General features: G+C 36.1%; 1 protein-coding gene across 1 annotated transcript; it reads right to left on the reverse strand.

Moving 5' to 3' along the window:
• Positions 1–974: 974 nt before the first annotated feature.
• LOC125819794 (uncharacterized) lies at positions 975–5,871 on the reverse strand. The gene is made up of 4 exons (XM_049499236.1): positions 5,364–5,871; positions 3,913–4,845; positions 1,451–1,498; positions 975–1,366 (listed from the first exon to the last, which is right to left on the reverse strand). Exons 1-4 carry the CDS (start codon positions 5,589–5,591, stop codon positions 1,001–1,003), a joined length of 1,575 nt encoding a protein of 524 aa, XP_049355193.1. The 5' UTR covers positions 5,592–5,871; the 3' UTR covers positions 975–1,000.
• Positions 5,872–14,795: the final 8,924 nt, after the last annotated feature.

Below are 14,795 nucleotides of genomic sequence, written 5' to 3' on the forward strand. Positions count from 1 at the left end.
AGTTTTTCTTAAAAAAACATAAACGGTATATCAATTTTTTTTAACCAAAACGGCAAAATCGCTACTGAAGGAGCGATATATTTTAACACCTTGCACGCTGTTAAAACCTTTATTTACAATTGCTGCTCCAGCAGCGATTTTGGCCAATTTTATTTTTTTTGTAAAATCGCTGCCTTAGCAGCGTTATCCTAATTTATTTTATTTTTTTTAATCTTAAATCGCTACTTAAGCAGCGTTTTTTCAAAAAAAAAAAAAAAACTCTAAAATCGCTATCCAGTGTTTTCTGTAAAATAAAATAAAATTTGTAGCCATTTTAATTTAAAAACTGAATTTGCTGCAATGCCAGCAATTTTCTAATTTTATTTTTTAAAATTATCGCTTCTTTGGCAGCAATTTTTCTTGATGTTTAAAAATTGCCAATTTTCCTTAATGTTCAAAAAAAAAAAAAATGGATAACGCTGCTGATGCAGCGATTTTAAAAAAATAAATTTAGAAAAATGCTGCTGAGGCAGCGATGTTACGGAAAAAAAAAATTCCCTAAGACTGGCAGCGATATTAATTTTAATATTTTTTTGACAAAATCGAAATTTTTGACGGCATGCACGACGTTAAAAAATATCGCTCCCTAGGTAGCGATTTTGCCCTTTTGGTTAATTTTTTTTTGGATTACCGTTTATGGTTTTTTGAGGAAAAAACTTGCCCTTTCGGCTCCGGACTCTTATTTAACCCTACATTGTGAAGGTAAAAAAGTTGTTTTTGATAAACCATCGGCTCAAGTAACACAATAATCATATTAAAGGAATAAATAATTTACACAAACTTGTCGAGATTTTCAGGTAATATATGGTGCCATAATGCCTCAACTATACATGGGCTTAATGACTTGAGACACAACACAAGAATATACCAGTACTATATACTAGATTTCTTAGTGAAAATGAACTGGTTAAAGCTCCTATGGAAATATCACAATTTGACTAACTTTGACAATGTTATAGTCCTAGACAATAGCCATATTCCCCATTCTCACCTCCATTGCCTCTTTCTTTTCCTTGTCTCTCTTAATTTGCTCGGAGTTTACAGTATCAGCGGCTTTAGATCGTGCATCAGGCACACGAGGTTCCAAATTGCTGGGACCTGTGTTGATCCATGGATGAAGAAGACACTGAGCTGCAGTTGGCCGTTTCTCCGGATCAAAATCAAGTATTGGAATCAGGAAATCAGCCATGTCCTTTGCATCTTGCTCGCTGAATTCGTATTTCTCTACGAGGACCTTATCTAATGGCCAAAAGCGTAACCGTCTGATGTGCCTTAAGTCACCGTGTCTATTGAAGAACTCACGTGAATAGCGGCCACCCAAGGCAATCTGGAAAGGACATAACATGTTCATAAAATGGCGGCTGCATACAAGTGTAAGAACTTTGAAGTGGTTAAATGTACTTTCTCTTACTTTGCGAGGCATTGTTCCTAGAAGCTCCATCATTAGTGCTAGGTGATCCTGCCAAACTCAAGAAAGTTTTCAGTTAATATATGTTGTCTATGTTCAGTGTTATATTAAGTATTAAATTACAATAACATTTTTTGGCAAACGACCAAAAAAAAAAAAGAACCATAAGTTTATATATCCAGAAATAAACTAGAAATTAATCATAAAAAGGATCGAGTTATGAGTCGATCCAAAATAAAGATCATCTATGCAGTTGGTCAAGTTATGTTTTGATCCCATGTCTTGTAATTTGAACACGGAGACCATCAAGAGATAGCATGGTCTATTTTTCGAACGAGTTAAGAGATAACTTGGTCTATTTGTCGAACTCACCTTTCTTCTTTGACAACTTTTAAGTATTGTTTAAAATCACAAAATATGTAATACGCAACATGTGCACTCAACCCTTTGCACTGAAAGACGCTCACCCCAAAACTGAAACATCTATTCTCCTCCAGAATCCAGAATAGGAAAAAGCTGCCTACATGCCCCTGTTTAGAAATTACTATATCAAATCTCCTTTAAAAATCTTTTGTTCATCACCACTCTCTTAAGTTCCTATACAACATTGTCATAACTGAAATCAGCTATAGTCCATACCACTTCGCTCTTCTATTCCTTTTCTCATCCGACTGAAGAAGCCACATAGCCTTCAAGTTTTAATGAATTATAGATCTCAGCATTGATGGAAAGTGGAATCCAATAATATCAAGCTTCTCTTTACTCATTTGCTATATTTATTTCAAATAAAATATCCACTAAAAGACAGTGTAAGAGAGAGATGAATAAAAAGTGATGATTATCCACAATTTGAATAAAAAATGGATCAGAGAAGCCAAAAGAGGGGAGATACTCTAAGCAGTGCAGAAAAAATGTAAAAGCATAGTTTTGATTATAGCTCATGATCAAAGCATGTACTTTTTGTCAAACAAGATTTTATATGTAATCATTCAAATTAATAGCAAAGACAATAAATTTCTCTATATTTTGCTCTTCTTTTGTCAATTTGTTACCCAAATATCGAATATCCAAAAGATTATATGATCTATAATTTGAGCTTGATGTGGATTTCTGCAGAGAAGAACTGGCTGGTCTATATACGAAATTCCAGAAAAACGATAACGGGTGCAATAAGATCACAAGATGATTGCTAGACCTCTGGATATTTAAATCACTTTTACTAGGATCCAAGTGGTATTGTAAAGCACAGACAAACAGAAGATTCTATATGCTAACCATTGAACCTAACATATCTTCCCTCCCCCTTACATCCACTAATGCAGCTATTCGAACAAAGATTTATCGTGTTCTAATTATAATTGCACTACCATCAGATTTTCTTAGAGCATATTAATTATCCCATTCAACTTTCAACACTTGAACTGCTGAGTTGACCTGACTTAGAGCATATTAATTATCCCATTCAACTTCAACACTTGAACTGCTGAGTTGACCTGACTTAGAGCATAAATGTATGATATATTTGACAATAGAAGAGCAAAAGTCAACAGGACATCACGCAAAGAAGCAAGAAAAATGCATCAAAATGCATATTAGACCACCTTTTTCATACAAATAACTACTGGCTTGTGCAAATACCAAATGCATTAAGGGATGTTACTCAAATATGTAAAGCTCACAAAAGTACTATATACCTTATCCAAATAAAAAAAGACACATAACATTGAATATGTATCAGTCCATAGCAAATTATCTTCAACAAGAAGTATTAAACATTTATATGTTGGCAGTGCCTATAAACTAAAGTAGGTGAACAGTTTTTTAACCCATTTTTAGCCATAAGATGGTTAAGCTCCCATGTCTTATCATGCTTCAGGAAGAAACCAGATGAACTACAAGCAAAAAAGTATCTCTAGACTACCCTTCGGGGTGGCCCAGTGGTTTGAGCTTGGGACTTCCATGTTGGAGGTCTCAAGTTCGAAACCCCTTGCCAGCGAAAGCAAGAGGTTTGCCTTCTGGGTCGAGCTCGTCGCACCAGGCTTGCCTAGTGCGGGTTACCTCTCCTATGTGGTTTGCGAGCTATTGCATAGGAGCGAGGGTTTTACCCTGTGCGCACCCAAAGGGTAGCGGCTGCGGGTTTCCCTTGTCATCAAAAAAAAAAAAAAGTATCTCTAGACTCTAATACTAGAATATACTTGTCAAAAAAGAGTTTTTTTTTTAGAAACTTCAGACAGGATAATATAATTATATAGTTCTTAGAGAAAGAACAAACGAAATCTAGCTCCACCCCGCCTTTTCTCATTTAACTTCATATGTGGTTATTGTAATTAAATATAAAATGATCAGGCATTAGGTCAATACATAGTCCTCCCTTGAAACATAGAAACAAGACATTGGGACAAAATCAAAAAATGAAAATACAAACTAGTAACTATGGGGGAAGTAGTGCATTCATAATCTCATACCTCATCTCTATCGAAGTTGTCACCACTGTGAGGATCAAACAATACGTCACCAGTCGCAAGCTCAAAACAAATGCAAGCAAAGGACCAAAGATCTGCTGAGGTTGAATATTTAGACCCAAGGATAACTTCAGGGCACCTATACTGCCTCGTCTGTATATTATCTGTGAACTGTTTGTATGTCCAACAAGCATTCCCAAAATCAACCAATTTGCACTTTAGGTCCACAGATTCCAATGTCTTCCTCCTTCTAGAACCACTGCCTTTCTTAGGACCCACACTTTCATTCCCACTGGCTGTTGCAGCATCAGAGTTGGACAATCTATCAACGTTAGCAGAACCAACAAGATGATCATTTGGCAAATCTCCGTTTGATTGAGACGACTCAACAGCTGTATTCCCTGCAAAATCTTGAGCTGCTTCTTTGGACTTTCTTCTGACCTTCTTTTGGTTATTAGTTAAATTCGCATAGAATGTTACACGTCCCTTTACAGTACCAGATTCCAGTGAAGCATTGTCCAAATTACTAGGAAGAATAAGAGGAGCTCCTGATTTTCTGGGATCCTTAGACGGATCAATCGTGGAACAGAGTAGCATGTTCTCAGGTTTCAGATCAGTGTGTATGATAGAAAGCTGTCTGTGCAAATAATCCAAACCCACTAGAACATGAAAACAAAGTTCTTTTACCATGTGAATAGGCAAGCCTCGATAATCAGTATACTTAATAAGTGACAAGAGATTGTCACCCAAATACTCAAAAACCATACACACATGTTGTCCATTTGGACCTGAGTGCTTAAAATGATCCAGTAACTTCACTACACTTTTCCCCCCTTCAGGGTCACCTTCCGCTATCTGCTTTAGAATTGTGATCTCATCCAATGCTGCTTCCGTGTAGTGCTGTGCACTCTTTTGTACTTTCAATGCTACAAATTGCTGCATTATGACAAAGACGTATACACAAAAATGTTACTACTCGCCATGATAGAAACAATAACCGAACAAACACAAAGTCACTAGCAAATCAAAAATGCAAACCTTAGTCCTTCTAACAAGAACTTCGCTAGTTATCATGCTTATGCATAGTTAGGTGAGTAAACCAAATCTAACGCAACAGAGCACTTAACAGACAAAAAATTACACTAATAGATTAAAGATATAGATATAGAATCTCAATCAAAAACAATACATGTTACGAAATCACAAGCAATCAAAGTTCAAAGGATTTATTCAGCTACTACCCATTAACACAATAGCTCATAACAACAACTATTACTACTACTACTACTACTAATACTATCCAACGTTTGAACAGAGGATGTAGTGATAAAATTCCGATTTGGGTATTTATAACTTCATCCACAATTCCACAATCCCTAACATTTAACAGATGAAAACAAATCGACAGCACCTAAAAGCTGAGTAAAAAAGAAAAGGGTATGGGGGAAACGTACGGACATGAGAGTATCCCAAGCAAGCCAGACAGTAGAGAAATGACCCCAACCCAGCTTGCTCTGAACAACATACCGCCCCCCTTTGAATGTATCACCTATACGGACGGCATGATAACCTCCCCGCCGGTAATCATCTGTTCCTTCGTCTTCCGAAGTACAATCATCACTGCTCTCCTCAATCATCTCCTCCTCCTCCTTCAACCGCTGATCCTCAACAAACCCCTCCATTAATTTTCAATCAATCACTCAATTGGTTATCTGGGTCGATAAATAAAGTGGATTTACTAAGTGGGTTGTCCTAATTTGTGAAGAAAGTTCTCTTTTTTTCACCAACTAATTTCCTCTCTTTTTCTGTGCTACTTTGTTTTGAAGCGTTCTTGAAATTGTAGGGTCGTTGGAACTTTCGCAATAAAGGGGAAGAGTGTATTCCCATTGGAAAGCAACGCGTATTTAGGAGTCTTGTTAAATATTTTTAGTGCTTGAAGTTTCTGAAACAGAGGGCTGAGATGAAGACAAGTACTAGCTTTTCTCAACTCTCTTACCAACAAGGATTTTGTGGAAGGGAGGTCTCACTTCGTTTGTTGAGTATGGAGTTGTTTTTATTAGAAAACTTTTATTTTTTAATGTTGAATTTTTTGGTATTAATTTGAATTTAGTTGAGTTTTAATATAGATATTGAAGATCAGACTTTTTTTTTTTTTTTGTGGGATGAGAATCACTTTATTTGACATATTGTTTCATAATAAATCGTATTGTATTGTATCGTGTTGTATTCATTAAAGAGTATGAAATTATAATTTATTGAAAGCAAATCAATTAGGAGCTTTTTTTCAAAAACATCCACGTGGATATCAATGAAAAAGCAACAAAATATGGAGTTGCAATCTAAAAAAAAGTAAAAATGATCTGGGAGAAATTCCTAATCTATTAGAGAAGGCTCAAAATACTCTTCTTCTACTTTTTGATCTAAAAATATCCTTCACCATTATTTTATTTATGGTTCAAAGATACCCTTCCTTTCATCTTTTGATCTAGAAATACTCAACCAAATTTGAATGTAACACCTCGGACTTTGAAAAATGGCTAAAAAGGGAAAACAGACAAATCCATGAACCCAAAATGGACCATGGACCCTTCACAAGACCTTAGACGGCCCGTTTACGAGACCACGACCCATTTTTGGGCATCGTGAAGGAATTCCTAAGGAAGCCAAGTGTCACAAATGTCTATTTGTGACTTAGTTTATTTAAGTTTTCAATAAATTGTTTTAGTCCCTCGGGTTTTAATTAATTACACTTAGTAATTTCTTTTCAGTCCTAAATTATGTTTTGGAAGTAGATAGGTGTCGTCTTATGATTGTATCTGTCAATTAGTTATATCCTTAGTACTATCAATGAGAAGGCAGAAAATTATCAAAATATCTTATCTTCCTCTACTCTCTTTTTCCTTTCTCTATTCTCTTCTTCCATTTTCAACAGTCTAGTAACAAGGGTCCTCCTCTTGTTACAAATGGTATCAGAGCAGCAGGTTCCTCTTCTGCCGTCGATGGCTTCTTCACCGAAATTTCAAAGCCTACAAAACGACGTAAGAGCAGTTCGAGACCAATTCTCTGTTTTTGTAGGAGATGCGAACAAACGATTTGAAACTATGGAATCAAATCAGGGACAATTCTAGAGCCAGCTTTCTGAGATGCAGGAGACTAACAAGAAATTAGAGCTCATTATTTTTGAGTTTGGAGCTACCAGCAAAAACCCCTTCTCTGAGCCCATTGTCAGCTGGGTCGACTCCAAATACAACACCGGAAGGAACTTTGCACGGATGGGAAGCCGGTCAGACCTCAAACATGAAATCCCCAATGGTAAGGTCTCAGACCCAATTTACTCCATCTACGCTTGAAGTGGGTCGTGGATTCACTTTTCCACCTGCCCCAATCTTCTCAAGCCCACCAATATTTAGGAACCCAGCTTATTCCACAGCTTCCCCATTACTACCCACACCCGTTGTTCATGTCCCTGAACCTACCAACAATCAAAGAACCCTGAAACCAAAGATAAATTTCCCAGAGTTTGAAGGTGAAAACCCAATGAGCTGGTTGAGGAAATGTGAGAAGTTCTTCGAATTGTATAACATATCTGAGCAGGATAAACTCAGTTATGCTTCAGTACATTTAGGGGAAAGGGTAGATATATGGTTGATAGCTGTGTGATGAACTATAGGGGAAGAATGACTTGGCAGATATTCTGCACTGAAGTCTGTAGGAGATTTGGCAACATTAGACCTCAAGACATCATTGATGAGTTTAATAAACTCATGCAAGATGGGATTGTGGATCAATACCAGGATAAATTTGAGGAACTTGCAAGTTATATGACCATCATTAATCCCTTGCTGAATGAGACTCATTATGTAGGAAGCTTCATCAGTGGTCTTAGATCTGAGCTTAAGCCTCTAGTAAAGCTTGCAAATCCTTCGACAGTGTTGGATGCTTATAAAGTGGCCAAACTGTATGAAGAATCCTTCAAGGCTCTCATTCCCTTTGTGTCGGCCAAACCTCCTCAAACCACTATTACAAGACCTTTAGCCATTACATACCCTCGAAATCCACAAGTCACAAACAGTAAACCTAATATTACTCATTAGCAACCTCTGAAGATTACTTATCCTAATCAGAAGCCGTTGCAAACCCGAGCTCCATTCAAACCAAATACCCTACCACCAAATTTGGAAGCATTGAGAGAACAAGGTCTGTGCTACAGGTGTAAGGAAAGGTATTTTCCTGGACATCAATGCAAATAGATGGGTTTACATGCTATAGAAGGGGGTGGAGGCGAAACTTGAAGGAGAACAACCAGAGGAATTTGTGGATGTACCTGAGACCCTGGAAGAAGAAGTGGTGGAACAAGCTGAGGTTTCTCTAAATGCTTTGTTGGGGCTGAGTACCACAAGTGGCAGAATCTCTACCATTAAAATTATAGGCTATGCTAGAAAATTACCTATGACAATCCTCATTGACAGTGGATCCACTCATTCTTTTATTGATCTTCACATTATCAAACTGTTGAGGTTGCCAGTTCAACCAATGCAACGACCTATAAGAGTGACAGTTGCAAATGGGCAACAAATGAGTTATCAACTGGAGTGCCCTTCTTTTGGATGGAAAATGCAAAATGAACAATTTAATTTTAAATTGAGATTAATGAAAGTGGGAGGATATGACATGATCTTTGGTATGGACTGGATTGATATGGTGGCTCCAGTCATTCTACATACTAGGCCGCAGAATTTGAGCTTCATGTGTGATAGAAGAATGGTGACTCTATATGGAATTATAGAAGAATCTAAAGTAACCACGGTTGATACTGAAGCATTGAGGAGGATGCTACAATGTGGAACCTGTGAGGTGGTTGTTGAATGTCAATGGTTAATGCTGGAATAGTTATGCCAAAGAGGAAAGAAGTACACCCTGGCATAGCCATGCTGTTGAAGACTCATGCTGTCATATTTCAGGAACCAAGTGAATTGCCACCTGAAAGGAGTTCTGATCATGTCATCAATTTGATCCCTGGAGCTCAACCCTTCAATCTAAGACCCTACAGGTACTCCTTTGACCAAAAGAATGCCATTGAATCCATTATCAATGACATGCTTAAAGCAACTACTGTGGTTCCTAGCCAATCTTCATTTGCTTCCCCAGCATTGTTAGTGAAGAAAAAGGACTCGACATGGAGATTGTGCATTGGTTATATGAGGCTAAACAGTCTAACAATTAAAAACAAATATCCAATTTCTATGATCGATGACTTGTTGATGAGTTGTTTGGGCTAATGTTTTTTCTAAAGTAGATTTGAGAGCTGGCTATCATCAGGTGAGAATGAAAGCAGGGGACGAGTACAAGACTGCATTTAGAACTCATCATGGTTTATGGGAGTTCAGAGTCATGTCTTTTGGGTTGACTAATGCTCCAGCCACATTTCAATCCCTCATGAATGTTGTTTTTAAGGATCACTTAAGGAAGTTCATATTAGTATTCTTTGATGATATACTAATATACAGTAAAAATATGGAGGATCACATTAAACACCTAGAAATGGTGTTAAAGTTGCTGAAAAACAACAAGTTGTTTGCCAAACTAAGCAAGTGTGAGTTTGGACAACCACAAATTGAATAGTTGGGCCACATTATCACAGGTTATGGAGTGAGCATAGATCAGTCTAAGGTCACTGCTATGGTGGAATGGCTATATCCCAAAACAATGAAGGAATTAAAGGGTTTCCTAGGGTTGACTGGGTACTGTATGAAGTTTATAGAGGGATACGCCTAAGTAAGCAAGCCTTTAACCAACCTACTCAAAAAGGGAGAATTTCAATGGACCTCAGAAGCTACAAAAACCTTTGATTAGTTTAAAGTTGTTATGACTAGTGCTTCTATGTTGGCACTACCTGATTTCTCTAAGACTTTTGTTTTAGAAGTAGATGCATGCAACACTGGAATAGGAGTTGTGTTAATGCAGAATAAGAGACCAATTGCATTCATGAGCCAAGCATTGAGTAAAAGACACCAGGGGTTGTCTACATATGAGAAAGTGTTAATTGCTCTCCTTCATGTTGTGGACAAGTGGAGACATTATCTTCATTTTTAACACTTCATAATAAAAACTGATCATTTTAGTTTGAAGTTCTTGCAAGAACAAAAGATTACTACCTCATTACAGCACAATGGTCTAACTAAACTGATGGGGTTAAGCTTTGAAATTCATTACAAGAAAGGGGTAGAAAATCTTGTAGCTGATGCACTGTCTAAGAAGCAAGAACATTAGTTGAGAACTTATACTCAACAATGTATGTTGATTACACAGTTACAACCCAAGTGGATTGAAGAAATTCTTGAAAGTTACGAGGGAGACGAAGAGGTGTTACAAGCTATTACACTTCTCAGCAACAATCTTGATCCCATAATGGACATCTCCTTACAGCAAGGGGTGTTGAGGTACAAGGGGAAGGCTTGGGTAGGAAAGCATGGTCAGTTGAGGCAACAACTTATTTCCACAATTCACAATTCTGGGCTTGAAGGTCATTCTGGAGTGTGGGCTAGCATATCAGGTTGAAAGCTCTGTTCTATTGGTCTGCCATGATTGATCAAGTAAAAGTTCTAGTCCAAGAATGTGATATCTGCCAAAGATGCAAGAATGAACAAGTTGCCTATCCTGGCTTACTTCAACCACTACCTATACCTGATAGAGTATGGGAACACATCTCCATGGATTTCATAGAAGGTCTGCCAAAATCAGAGGGAAATGATACTATTTTAGTGGTAGTAGACATGTATAGCAAATATGCACACTTCATTGCACTGTCTCATCCTTTTACTGCTTCCCAAGTAGCTAGAATGTTCTTGGATAATATTTACAAGCTGCATGGGTTGCCTAAAAGTATAGTCACTGAGAGAGATAAAATGTTCTTAAGTAATTTCTAGAAGGGAATGTTCAAACTCCTGTAGGTGCAATTGCTTTACAGTTCTGCCTATCATCCACAAATTGATGGACAAACTGAAAGGCTGAATAGGTGTTTGAAGAACTATCTGAGATGTATGATAGGACACAAGCCTAATGACTGGAACAAATGGCTATCTCTAGCAGAATTTTGGTACAACAACAACTACCATTCGTCCCTCAAAATGGCTCCTTTTAAAATGTTATATGGTTATGAACCACCACAGTTGTCTTTCGAGTTAATTGCACAATCAAGTGTTGATGTCGTTGACCAGTACTACAGAGAAAGGTAGATCATGGCTAAGGCATTAAAAGAAAATCTTGCAAAAGCTCAAAACAGAATGAAGATGTATGCTGACAAAAAGAGGACTGAAAGAGAGTTTGAAGTAGGTGACTGGGTATTCCTAAAACTACAACCATATAGATAGACATTTATAGCTGTGAGGAGGAGTTTGAAACTAGCATCTAAATTTTATGGTCCTTATCACGTGATCCAGAAGATTGGACCAGTAGCCTACAAGCTAGCTTTACCTTCCACGGCTAAAATACATCCAATCTTCCATATTTCCCAACTCAAGAAAAAAGTGGGTAAACATGTAGTTTAAGCTACAGACCCTCCCATTTGCTCTTCAGGAGGCCAGCCTTTAGTTGAGCCAGTTGCTATTCTAGACAGAAGAATGGTCAAGAAGGGAAACATAGCTTCTACTCAAATTTTAGTGCAATGGGCCAACCTGTTGCCAGAAGAAGCCACTTGGGAATATTATCAGTTTATCAGGTCACAATTCCCTGAGTTTGAAGATTCTTGAAGGCAAGACTGATTTCGAGGAGGATGGAGTGTCACAAATGTCTATTTGTGACTTAGTTTATTTAAATTTTCAATAAATTGTTTTAGTCCCTCGAGTTTTAATTAGTAATTTCTTTTCAGTCCTAAATTATGTTTTGGAAGTAGACAGGTGTCGTCTTATGATTGTATCTGTCAATTACTTATATCCTTAGTACTATCAATGAGAAGGTAGAAAATTATCAAAATATCTTATCTTCCTCTACTCTCTTCTTCTTTTCTCTATTCTCTTCTTCCATTTTCAACAGTCTAGTAACAAGGGTCCTCCTCTTGTTACACTAAGGTGAAGGTCACCTAGACAATCCACTAAACGGCCTGTGATGACTTGTACGATCCGTTTAGTGGTTCGTACACCTATCAAAATTTGAGTTTTGGGTCAACTTCAAACGATCATATCTCTTAACACAAAATGAACTAGGTGGTACATGGCCCTATCAAATTAAAGGTCTTTGAGTCCTCTTTCCAACGCCATCAAGTTTGCCTCATTTCAAGTTTGGAGTAAGAAGTTATGCCCGTTTTAGTGAAGCCTTGTCGGGCAGGTGCAACTTGACGACCCACTAGATGGGCAAAGCATTAAACGGCCCGTGAAACATTAACGACCCGTGAAACTGCCCGTTTTAGGCACCTTTTTAGTTTTATAAGTTAGGGTCATTTTGATATTTTTCCTATGCATTTGATACTTAAACTACATCATTTTAACCCTGTTCTAAGCCTAAACTATGTCGTTTCACACCAAATTAAGGGCTTAGAAAATGTTAATCAATTCTTTTACGTTCATTAACAAAATGTTAATCAATTCTTTTACGTTCATTAACACTTCAAGACATTAGAGCAAGGTTCTAAGAGGAGAAAAGGCTAGGGTTCAAGCGTTCTTCAAGTTTCTTCGATTTTGCCAAAAAACTTTGTTCTTCCAGGTATATAAGGCCATCATAGTGTTAGACTAGTTCGTCCTCACGCCTTACATCTACTTTCAAATCAGTAAAAGAGTAATCCAGGGTTCTATCCTTAGATTACAGATTCTTGAGATGAGTTGATGTTGAATTCTGAATTCTTGAGTTGTTGATTATTGAATTCCTAGTCCTAATCATTGAATTGTCACACAATGTGAATTGTGATTATTGAGTTGATTGTTCATGACTATTTTTCAGCATGAACCCTCTTTTAAGTATTTTAGTGAATTCTTATTGAGAATCTTTTAAACAAAACATCATTGTTTAAACTGAGTTTTGAGGAAGTAAAGAGCAGTTCGAGAAAGAGTACAAGGGAACTAAGTATTTCCCAAATGTTTCATCTTTTACCTGAAGAAAAAGAGTACACTTTTTTTTAGAAAAATTAAAAGAGTTTTCAAAAAGATTAAGTACAAGGTAGTTACCTCTTAAAGAGGCTCCTTTTGAGTAATTATCTCAACCCAGAATGTATTTTTACATTAAGCAAAGAGAAACCTTGTTTTCTAAATGAACAATGAGTTTCATAGACAGTTCGGAGCAGTTACCTCTTTTAAGAGGATAGTTTGAGCAATTATCTCAAACCAGAGAAAGAGTAATGTTTTTATACATTTGAGCGAGGGTATATATATTATTGGGAGTAGTATTGAACACTGATATGGGGGAGAGTTCAGACAACTCACAGCCCCATAAACCATGTATTGCCAACATAGGTACATGATCATACTTTTTAGATAAATCCTTAGTACCTTTGGTCAGAGCTTAATGAATCCACTTAGTTGAGGTGTTCTATATCCGGACACGATATAGGATTCTGACAGCGTGGACAAGACGTTGTATCATCACTTAGCTCATAATGATAATTGCCGGTTAGAGAATCTCCCAATAGAGTTAAAGTGTATTTTTATATATCATTTATTATGTTAAAGTTCATAGATGAGAAAATATTTTGTAAAGTTAAATGGTTTTATTACTTTAATTGTTTATATTGAGTTGATTTTATGTTGAGATAAATGTATGTTTTAAGCGTATTATCGCTTGAATCAGTCTTCCGCCAAGTAGTCAGTCATGCCAAAGGTTCGCTTGGGGATCAGAAATAATTTTTGTGTGTCAGTCACATTCAGGGTATAGGCTCGGGGCGTGACATAAAATGAATTGAATTCTTTTACTAATTAATTTTTTATTTATTTTTTCTAAAAAATACTTTTTTATTTATTCAAATTCTTAATATTAGCCCATCCCAAAATATTTAAGTCTAAATATATTTAAAATAAAAATAAAATTCTTCATGTTATCAAACTTTTTAGAAAATGTCTTTCATCCCCTATTTTAACATCATTGTGATAATTATATGTTTTTTTAATAATTACTCATATTCATTTTCTTCGTCCGAAAACTCAGGAATTCATTACTCGATTCCGACAAAATTCACAATAGTCCGGCAATATGGATTTTTGTCCTTTTTCCTTTATTATATCAAATATAATTGATTGGCTCCTCTCCATTTTTTCCAAGTTCATGCTTGAATGTGAGACACATGACATATGTAAGAATTAATGGCTAAGATTTGATTGATTAAAATAAAATACTAATTATAATTTAGATATATATATATATATATATATATATATATATATATATACACACACACACACTAGATAATGGTGCGTGTGCTATGCACGGGCCCAATAATATAAATGGTGTGTTTTGGGGCTAATGACGGAGTTTTTGAAGCGATTGTTTGCGTGGATAAAGGAATACGTTTTTTTATCACAAACCTGTACTTTCTTTGACACTATTAAAATGGACTCAATATATGTTATTTTTGTTGTCTCAATTTATGTGACACAAATAAAATTTGGAGAGTCATCCAAATTTTCATATTTTTTTTAAAAATGTTTTAAGTTATTAATTATTGAGATTTATAATATTTTTATGTAACTTTCAAATAACCTACATTACTGGTGACTTTGTCCTAATTTATGTGATATAGATAAAATTACAAAATTAACCCTTTTAAAATGTCTTTTAGATATTTTAAATTATTAATTATTATTATTTATAATACTTTTTTGATAATTTTAAAATGATATGTGTTATTTTTTCTGTCCCAATATATGTGAGCCCGATAGAATTCTAAGAGTGAACCTATTTTATTA

The sequence above is a fragment of the Solanum verrucosum genome, unplaced genomic scaffold, assembly GCF_900185275.1.
Source record: "Solanum verrucosum unplaced genomic scaffold, falcon-dt-bn FXZP01000239.1, whole genome shotgun sequence".
Lineage (NCBI taxonomy): Eukaryota > Viridiplantae > Streptophyta > Magnoliopsida > Solanales > Solanaceae > Solanum > Solanum verrucosum.